The sequence below is a fragment of the Bison bison genome, unplaced genomic scaffold (assembly GCF_000754665.1).
Source record: "Bison bison bison isolate TAMUID 2011002044 unplaced genomic scaffold, Bison_UMD1.0 scf7180017864252, whole genome shotgun sequence".
In the NCBI taxonomy this organism is placed as follows: Eukaryota; Metazoa; Chordata; class Mammalia; order Artiodactyla; family Bovidae; genus Bison; species Bison bison.
In genome coordinates, this window is record NW_011494824.1 from 2,638,156 (window position 1) to 2,648,456 (window position 10,301).

The 10,301-nt window shown below is 45.7% G+C and overlaps 1 protein-coding gene across 2 annotated transcripts in view; it reads left to right on the plus strand.

Moving 5' to 3' along the window:
* The first annotated feature begins 1,405 nt into the window (after positions 1 to 1,405).
* Positions 1,406 to 10,301, plus strand: part of PDE8B (phosphodiesterase 8B) — a 262,056-nt gene continuing 253,160 nt past the window's right edge. For both annotated transcript variants that reach the window (XM_010847622.1, XM_010847623.1), the window contains exon 1: positions 1,406 to 1,552. In XM_010847622.1, coding sequence (XP_010845924.1) covers positions 1,529 to 1,552 — 24 coding nt within the window. In that variant the 5' untranslated portion in view covers positions 1,406 to 1,528. The remainder of the gene's footprint in view (positions 1,553 to 10,301) is intronic.

The window sequence follows — 10,301 nt, forward strand, 5'->3', positions numbered from 1 at the left end:
GAGGGTTCACTTTTGGGCTTTTCTGGTTGTTGGCAGGACTTAGTTCTTTGCAGTTTGTTGGACGAAGGGCCTCAGTTTCTTACTGGCTGTAGGCCAGAGGCCCCCTCGGTTCTTTGCCACATGGGCCTCCTCAACATGGCTATTGCTTTATCAAAACCAGCAAAAGAGAGCATCTCCTATCAAGACAGTACCATAGTCATTGAAAAGACATCCCATCACCTTTGCCATACTTAATGAATAGGAAGCAAGTCACAAGTTCTCTGACATTCAAGGGGTGGGGAGTCCTCAAAGGCATGAACATTAGGAAGTGGGGACAATGAGATCATCTTAGAGTCGGTCCATACAGATAGCAGTGCTCTTGAGGGAAAAGATTTGGAGCTCTTTAAAAAAAGACATGAAAGGCTATATTCATACTGCTCTCTTGGCTTATGGTTGGCCTTTATGGATAATGGCTAATGTCCAAGTAATAATACTTCTTTTTGTCTCTCTCCATGTCCTGTGAAATAGGTTTTACTTCTAAAGATGACTTGTTTTCCTTTCCTGCCATTAGAAATTTCATCAGCCTCTCTGGATGAGAAAGTCAGCAGGAAAAGATCACTGTTGTTGATCTTGGTTTTAACTGGACTGACTCAGCCCTGTGGGCAGTTGAGAAAGGAGAGGCCTTTGTAAATGCTCCCTAGGTCTTTGTTAGACATCCCTCCACCAGAGGAGCCAGGTATGGGGCAGGTGTGGTAAGAACCAGGAGCTGGAGGCCAGGCTTATTTACAGCTGAAGCATTTAACTGGGCTCTGAAAGCTTCACCATATCTGCGCAGGCCTTTGATTCCAGCTCACTAAACAGACTGGGAGGAGGCAGGAAGGGGACCAGGACCTTTGTCTTGATCCACGTTGGTAAGTTGTCCCCACAGTTAAGGCTGAAGGACAACACCCCATCACACCCCACCAACTCCGCAATAGACACAGTGGAGTGTCCTTTACAAATTTATTTGAATACAGAAGTCTTCCTTTCAGTTTGAGGAAGAACTATCTATGATCTGTCTTGACTGCTGTCTGTGACAGAATCTCTTTAAAATGATAGTGTACGCGGATTTGAGTGAGGAAGGAGGCAAATCTGATCCTTCCGTGTTTTCTTGCACATGGAGATGAAAATGGGAAGAGTGGGCGTGGTGAGAAAGAAGCTCCCTGTCCAGATTCCCAGTCCTGAGACCCGCCAGGTTGGGCAGCGCTGGCCCTTAGCCCTAACTCCCCTCGAGTGGCGAGAATAGCTAGGGGGGCACCGAGCAGGCTCCGAGTCGGGCTTCACACCCCGGGAGGGGCGCTAGGACCCAGGCACTCGCCGGCTCCAGGCGCGCCTGGGGAGTGAAGGCAAAGAGGCTCAGGCTCGCGGCCAGAGTCCCTCGGAAGGACTGGCCCCTTGGCGTGGGGCGGGAGGCCTGAGTGCGGAGTGCGGCCGCCCTGTGCCCTCTGTGCGGGGCTGCGGTGCGGGCCACCGGCACCGCTCGAGCGCCCGGCAGCCGCCAGCCTCCAGCATGGACCCTCCGAACGCCGGCCAGGTGAGCCCCGAGCGCTGGATCTGCACGTCCGGCGAGCCGCCCCCTTCCACCACCCCCTAGCCCAGAGCTGACCCTGAACCCCTTTCGGACACCCTGCAGCTCCGGAGGGGCTTCTCCCCTCTCCAGCCTCTCCATGTACTGGTGCCCAACGTCCTTCTTCCTTCCCAGGAGGGGCGCGCCTCGATTGTCTGCTGTAACCCTCCGATTTATAATTTCAAATGGTACCAATCACCCACCAGCAGTGCGTCTGCGTCTGTGTGGCGCTTTCCCTGGGCAAGAGCCGACCTGCAGCGCCGTCGGGCCAGTGGCACTGGCTCCTGTTGCGCCCCGAGTTTCCCACGCCGTCTCTGGGCGATCGTGGTGTCCCTGCCTTCCTTTGAGTGCTTCCAGCGGCTGCGTAGCTGCCATCCCTCCCGAAAAGCTAGCCCCCGCCGCCCCAGCCCTCGGCTTGGGTGGAGCGTGCCCTCCGGGATTCGGGGACCCACGCCGCGCGCGCGCGCGCACCCAGCTCGCGGGTCCGCGCTCGCTGGGCACCTTGACCTGCTGTGAGGTTTATACTACCAGCCTGCGGTGGGGGAGATGGAATGTAGCTTCAGAGAAGGGGCTCACACTGTGGGCTGTAGGAAAGTGCGGGTGAGAAGGGTCCACGGTGCAGGGAGGCGTTGGACCAAGGCAGAAGCTGCCTCCCGGAACTTGGGGTGGGGGCGGTCCTGGTGGGCGTCGGAGTGCCACCTGAAAGTGTACGTAGTTACCGGGATCAAGTGGACACGGTCCTGGAGTGTTGTGGGAGGCAAGGCTTGCGTTAGCCTTTATAACAGCTTGGCTAGAGGTATTCAGCCTGCCCAACCATTCTGCTTCCGGCTGAATCTGACAGGAGTTTACTGTCTCCAGATTGGCAAAACCAGAAAAACATCGCAGAGGAGTTGTTCTGGGCGAGTTTCTAGGGCTGCAAGACCACCCGGTTGAGTGGTGGCTAACTGGCCCCCGACCCCAACCTTGGCGGCCCGCTGGATCCGGGCACTGGGGGGCGTGCCTGCTCTGATAATAACTGACACGCCTGTGCCAGAACCTGAAGTTAAACACGTAGTGCAAACCTAGAAGAGACACTTCCTCTAAACTCTTGTGTGTTGTGTCAACCAAAACATTTACACAGGGCCCGAAGGGGTAGGTGAGGGGCAGAGGACCCGCCCTCTAGGATTGTATAATCTGCTGGTCAGCATCACAAGTTCTACTTGACTGCCCCTCTGACCTTGAATGAGCTGTTTTAACTTGGCTCAGTTTTCCAAGAAGCAAAACAGAAGAACGGTAATTCTCCAGCAGGGGAAAGAGCATTGCTATTGGGAAGCCTGCTACCTGAGTTCCAGCCCCACCTGTACCAGCTTCGAAACTTGGGACAAAACACATAACCTGTCTGGATCTCAGCTACCACAAAAAGGCTCAAAAAGATCCTTTAATTCTGGGAGTTTCTGTAACAGTAATTTGCCACGCTTTGATAGCTTTCCCATGCTCACTGCTTCTTTGGAGTCTAGATTGTACTTGGTTCCATAGAGCATACATGGACCAAAGAAATACTGGATCAGAATCAGAACTGTGGGTGAACTGTATTTTAATTCTATTCTGTTTATAGAGCTGCACAAATCTTTCAGGCTTAAGATCTGTGGAAATAAGCCTGGCTGGTTTAGTTAATACTTAGAATGCCCTAGGAAGGACCTCAAATAGAAAGTCCTGTTTTAAGTCAGAGTATGGTTGCATAAGGAGAAGGCAATGGCAACCCACTCCAGTGTTCTTGCCTGGAGAATCCCAGGGACGGGGGAGCCTGGTAGGCTGCCTTCTTATAGGGTCACACGGAGTCGGACACGACTGAAGCGACTTAGCAGCAGCAGCAGCATGGTTGCATAAAAGGTTCTGTCTGTGCATTTGAAAGACCTTTGCCATAACCACCCTGTTAACCTAAGTGAGTAGAAGAGACCCAAACTGATCCTTCAATAGAAGAGGGCTGGTTCTACTGTGTATTTCATGGAGGCACCTTGGGTTATACCTGATGAACAATATATTTACTTACGAATGACTCTGTTAATATTAACTTCTCAGAAAAGCAGTTTATCACTTCAGTAATGAAATAATGAAATTGTCTTTAGAGGACTCATTAAATATCAGAATGCCTAATATTGCTAGAGTTTATTGGGGTAAGCACTGGTTTAAAAAGCACTGCCTTTTTATTTAATTTCAGTAAGGAAAATAAGCAGAATGATTTATTATGTTTTCTTACAAGATAATTTTTTAAAGGAGATTAAAAAAAAGTAAATACAACACAAATTAAGGAAACCTTGTTTCTTCAGGTTCCAGAGATGAATAACATCATCATTACCATAATGGTGCCTATCTATTAAGCACTTACTATCCACCACGCATTGTTCTAAGCACATTATATACATAGTCTCATGGAATCCTGTCAACAACTTCTGAAGGAAGTGCTATAATTTCTTTCAACCTACTGGTGGGGGAACTGAAGCTTCTTGCATGTGATCACCCAGCTGGTAGACAGTAGAGCTCCTTGGGTTCATTTGCAATAATCCAAGGGATGTGTAGGATGGAGGGGGTGGGGAGGGAAAAAAGCACCTACTGAGTGTTGACTACTTTATACCCCTCATGCACGGATATTAATAAACACTTTATGAGTTGTGTTTTTATTTTTCTAGGTATCTTTTCTTGCTTTTAATATGATTTGGGCATCTTTTAATATGAGCAAAGGCTGACCTCTTTCTTTTTAACTACAGTACATAGATTTGCATGTAGATGGACGAATCATTATTTGTTCAACCAATTCCCTGTGAGTCGGCACTTGGATTATTTCTAAATTTCCACATCACGTACGGGGCTAGCACTGTGGGTCTTCATGTTTATATATTTCTGCACACCTGTTCAGATATTTCTGCTAGATTAATTCCTAGGGGTGAAATTGTTATTACTATGTAGTATGTATTTTTTAATAGATGCTGCCTACTTGTGTTCACAAAAAGAAATGTAATTTCTGATCTGGCATCCTGTTCTTCCTTTAACACATTTTCGGGCTTTTGATGAATCAGTGTATCTGAGTGGGTCTCAGGTGTATCATTTGTAAAGTAGGATTAGTAGGATGTGTTGGTTTCAAGGTCTCTTCTGCAAATGTGTACAGTTAGAGGATGAACAAATAAAATTGTCCATATTTGACTTTTTTTTTTTTTTTTTTTACTTCAAAACCATAAGTTTCATGTGGATTTACCTAGCAGCACATGAACTCCTGAAATATCCATTTTTGGTACCCCAGGTTTCTGAGGACTTCAGTGTGAGATATGGCTTTGCCTTATCTTGCATGCAAATCTGTGTCCTGCTCTCTTTTTGAAAGGGCCTCAGTCCTGCTGGATTAAGACCTACCCTAATGACCTCATTTAATGTTAGTCACCTTTTTAAATGACCTCTCTCCACATACCGTTACATTCAGAGGTACTTGAGGCTAGGACTTCAGCCTGTGAATTTGGCAGGACACAGTTCATTCCATAACACGTTCTCTGTCAGATGGCACGTACTGAGGTGTCGTCACCTGTTTTTATTTGAGAGGACAATATGTTTCTGAAGCTACATCACGGAATCCTCTCTCTTTTCCCATCACATCCTCCCCCCATTGTCTAAAAAAAAAATGTGTGTTTGTGTTTTGTTTTTTTTTTTTTTAATTCCCTGGGTATTCTTTAAAGGGGTCCAGTATTCATACTTGTGTCAAGTAATCTTTTTTTTTTCAAGTAATCTTTTATTAATGGCATTGAATCTCATGTGAGACAAGGTGACTATAGGTGGGAGGTGGTAAGCGTTTGATTAAGAGCTTGCATCCCAAAGCAGGCTGCCTGGGTTTCTAATCCAGCATCATGACTCACCAGCAGAGTTTTATCATCTGTAAAATGGGAAGAGTAACGCTTAACCTTACAGGGTTACTATGCTGATTCAATGAGATAAGTATGTAAAGTACTTGGCCTATACTGCTGCTAAGACCTTCAGTCGTGTCCAACTCTGTGCGACCCCAGAGACGGCAGCCCACCAGGCTCCCCTGTCCCTGGGATTCTCCAGGCAAGAACACTGGAGTGGGTTGCCATTTCCTTCTCCAATGCATGAAAGTGAAAAGTCAAAGTGAAGTCGCTCAGTCATGTCCGACTCTTAGTGACCCCATGGACTGCAGCCTACCAGGCTCCTTCATCCATGGGATTTTCCAGGCAAGAGTACTGGAGTGGGGTGCCATTGCCTTGGGGGCTCAAAAATGGGACTCTGATTACTTCGCAACTTCAGAAGTCCATGGGCTCAGTGTGGTCTGCCCCAGCCTGTACCCCAAGGGTACTGACAGCCCAGAGGCTTTGCTCTTGGAGTTCCCAGGAGCACGTGCGCATGCTGTGGTCTCATAGTTGTTGAATAACCATTGTAAATGTTCAACAGCTCACACACATTAAAGTCACAAGCTCACAATTCTATCTGAGAGCTGAAAAGCAACACCAGAGACCATTCCCTCAAATCGCCTATTAAGATGATAGCCCCATTTCAGCTGAGGCACCCAGCTTGGCAGTCAAAGTGTTAAATGTGAGAGCAGCATTTCGGTTTTTCTGAGATGTATCCTTGCCCATTTTAATGCCCCTGGAACCAGGGTGTGTTTTGCAATCAATGGTACCTGAGAGTTAGAAACATTTTCCCATTGATCTGCCTGAGAAGATAACCTCAGACTTACGTTCTCACCGCAACTTTTCCTTGGAAACATAAGGAGTTAAGACAAGTGTGGATTGCTCTATACCTGGGATGAATCATCTGTCTCGATTATTGTGAAACTCTAGATTCCTGGGACCACTCTGGGACTAGGAGACCTTGCAGTGGTCATGTGGCCTTGGGCCTGCTGGACTAGAGCGATATGGAGGCCAAAGGAAACCCAAGGTAGCGGGTTCTCTGGAGCTGAACCATACACGTCACCTCTAGCAACTGTGAGCATCCCCCGAAGCAGAGGAAGGCCAAGGCCAGATCTGCGTTGGGAGTAGTTGCTGGCCTGCCTATGAGACCACAGACACTGAACGAACTGTATTTCCTGTCCTGTCTCCTGCTGTGAAGCTAAGGAAGGGCACAGCTAGGAATTCAAGGGTGTTGTGAATTGATTACCCATCTGGATCTGTGACTACTCCTGCTGGTGGGACAGCACTTAATCAACTGCTGACGGCCAGGCAGTGGTTGTGATATACTTGTCATTGCCTGTGAATGCATTTACTAAGTATTACTTTCTTATATTTTCAACTTCTCAGTGGAGATAGATGCATTGTTGATGATACATATCTTGAATTTAGTTATTGATTCAGGTGATTTCAAAAAGGTTACACTGTGATTTGGCGTTAAAACAAATAATTGTTTACATGGTTATACGGAGAGTAGAGGGGCTAGAGCAGGGTGGATAAATTTGATATTGATAAAGCAAAATATTTGTCATTGGAGAAATGATGCGATTTCAGTTTTCTTTTTTTGCAAATGCCTTTAATATGGAGCCAGATGCTTTTAATATGGAAAAGATACCCACAAGTACATTGAGCTGGATTTATATTTTATTATTGAGATATACACAAGAGGATTACCTATTATGTCAAGTTACTAAACCAAAGGCAGGAGAAATTGCCGAATCCCTCAGTATAGTTGAAAAAATTCGAGGCTGTGAGAGGCTACTGGAACCAATTCTTGTATCTTATAAGACTATTATTATGCCATTATGGGAGAAGGCAATGGTGACCCACTCCAGTAGTCTTGCCTGGAGAATCCCATGGATGGAGGAGCCTGGTGGGCGACGGTCCATGGGGTCTCGAAGAGTCAGATACGACTGAGCGACTTCACTTTCACTTTTCACTTTCATGTACTGGAGAAGAAAATGGCAACCCACTCCAGTGTTCTTGCCTGGAGAATCCCAGGGACGGAGGAACCTGGTGGGCTGCCATCTATGGGGTCACACAGAGTTGGACACGACTGATGTGATTTAGCAGCAGCAGCAGCAGCAGCAGCAGCATGCCATTATGTCATAATTAAATGGGCAGCATTTTTTTTTCTCTTAATGGTACATAAAGTGATGGTGTTTTGTACAATCAGTGGTATCTTAGATTTGATTGTTGTTGTTGCTCAGTCGTGTCCGACTCTTTGTGACCCCATGGACTGCAGCACACCAGGCTTCCCTGTCTATCACCATTTCCCAGAGCTTGCTCAAACTCATGTCCATTGAGTCAGTGATGCCATTCAACCATCTCGTCCTCTGTATCCCCTTCTGGAATATGGTAAAAGTGGTAAAGAGAGGTCTGGAACCTAGATGTCCTGCCTCACAAGCTTTAATTTCCCTTGCATTCACATTCCTTGACCAAGGTGTTATCGGTAGCCTCCAGATTGGTGACAGAGTCATCTTCATGACCCTGAGAGTGAGGAGCCTAGGCTGCAAAATTTAAGGAGGCCTTCAAATACAGGGCCAGCATCTGAGAGTGAATACCTTCTTAAAATGGCAATCTAGTTATCTTGCCCTAGTCCCAGCCCCGGTTTTGAGCTTTGAAAAAGATTTCAAAGTTTTCCCTAGATGATTAGGAAAATTAAACGGAAGTATAAGTGGATGAAAAAACAATCATCTAAAACACATGACCAGCCAGTGTCCTCCATTGCAAGTATGAGTGCTCCTGAGTGAGACCTGTGGAGAGCATCACCAGCAGCGGTGGGCACGTTGCTAAGACAATGACCTCAAAAACACACAGTGTGTGAGTTCTTTACCCTTGTACGTGTGTTCGGAGGCCATGGCTGACTAATAGGAAAACAAATGATTTTTGTAAGTTTCTAGGCTCTTTTACTAGTTCCATTTAGCATTTTTAAAGCAAAAATTCAAGGCCATCTTCCTTGCAATGGCATGGAATGTGAAGAGGTAAATTCAGCACCTCATCAAATCGCCTCTGTTTTGAAAAACTGCACAAAAGATCTTCTCAGTAACCCAGGAGTGCCTTAGAAGGTTGGGGAGTTCTGGATCCTGTCCTAGCTAGTGGTGGGGTGATATGAGGAAGATGAATATAAATAATATCAATGTAGACTTCACTATGAGCCTCTTTGGCAAACAAGCCATTGCATGGCATTTCTGCCTGAGGAGCATCCTTTAACAATACACATTTTTCTGTCTCAAAGAGGAAAAACTCAGTTTTATCTCAGAATGGCATTTTCCAAGGGGCAGTGCCTGCTGAGGTATTCTCACCATCTGTCTTTTGCTGAGCAGGCTTCTCCATTTAAGGAAGGGTATTTCAGGTATCAACAAAAGAGTCTGAAATGCAGTACTTGGATGCAATCTTAAAAATGACAGAATGATCTCTGTTTGTTACCAAGGCAAACCATTCAATATCGCAGTAATCCAAGTCTATGCCCCAACCAGTAATGCTGAAGAAGCTGAAGTTGAATGGTTCTATGAAGACCTGCAAGATCTTTTACAACTAACACCCAAAAAAGATGTCCTTTTCATTATAGGGGACTGGAATGTGAAAGTAGGCAGTCAAGAAACACCTGGAGTAACAGGCAGATTTGGCCTTGGAATACAGAATGAAGCAGAATGAAGAGTTCTGCCAAGAAAATGCACTGGTCATAGCAAACACCCTCTTCCAACAACACAAGAGAAGACTCTACACATGGACATCACCTGATGTTCAACACCGAAATCAGATTGATTATATTCTTTGCAGCCAAAGATGGAGAAGCCCTATACAGTCAACAAAAACAAGACCAGGAGCTGACTGTGGCTCAGATCATGAACTCCTTATTGCCAAATTCAGACTGAAATTGAAGAAAGTAGGGAAAACCACTAGACCATTCAGGTATGACCTAAATCAAATCCCTTATGATTATATAGTGGAAATGAGAAATAGATTTAAGGGACTAGATCTGATAGATAGAGTGCCTGATGAACTATGGACGGAGGTTCATGACATTGTACAGGAGACAGGGATCAAGACCATCCCCATGGAAAAGAAATGCAGAAAAGCAAAATGGCTGTCTGAGGAGGCCTTACAAATAGCTGTGAAAAGAAGAGAAGCGAAACAGAAAGGAGAAAAGGAAAGATATAAGCATCTGAATGCAGAGTTCCAAAGAATAGCAAGAAGAGAAAAGAAAGCCTTCCTCAGCAATCAATGCTAAGAAATAGAGGAAAGCAACAGAATGGGAAAGACTAAAGATCTCTCCAAGAAAATTAGAGATAACAAGGGAACATTTCATGGAAAGATGGGCTCGAAAAGGACAGAAATGGTATGGACCTAACAGAAGCAGAAGATATTAAGAAGAGGTGGCAGGAATACACAGAAGAACTGTATAAAAAAGATCTTCACAACCCAGATAATCACGATGGTGTGATCACTCACCTAGAGCCAGACATCCTGGCATGTGAAGTCAAGTGGGCCCTAGAAAGCATCACTATGAACAAAGCTAGTGGAGGTGATGGCATTCCAGTGGAGCTATTTCAAATCCTAAAAGATGATGCTGTGAAAATGCTGCACTCAATATGCCAGCAAATTTGGAAAACTCAGCAGTTGCCACAGGACTGGAAAAGGTCAGTTTTCATTCCTATCCTAAAGAAAGGCAATGCCAAAGAATGCTCAAACTACCGCACAGTTGCACTCATCTCACACACTAGTAAAGTAATGCTCAAAATTCTCCAAGCCAGGCTTCAGCAATATGTGAACCGTGAAATTCCTGATGTTCA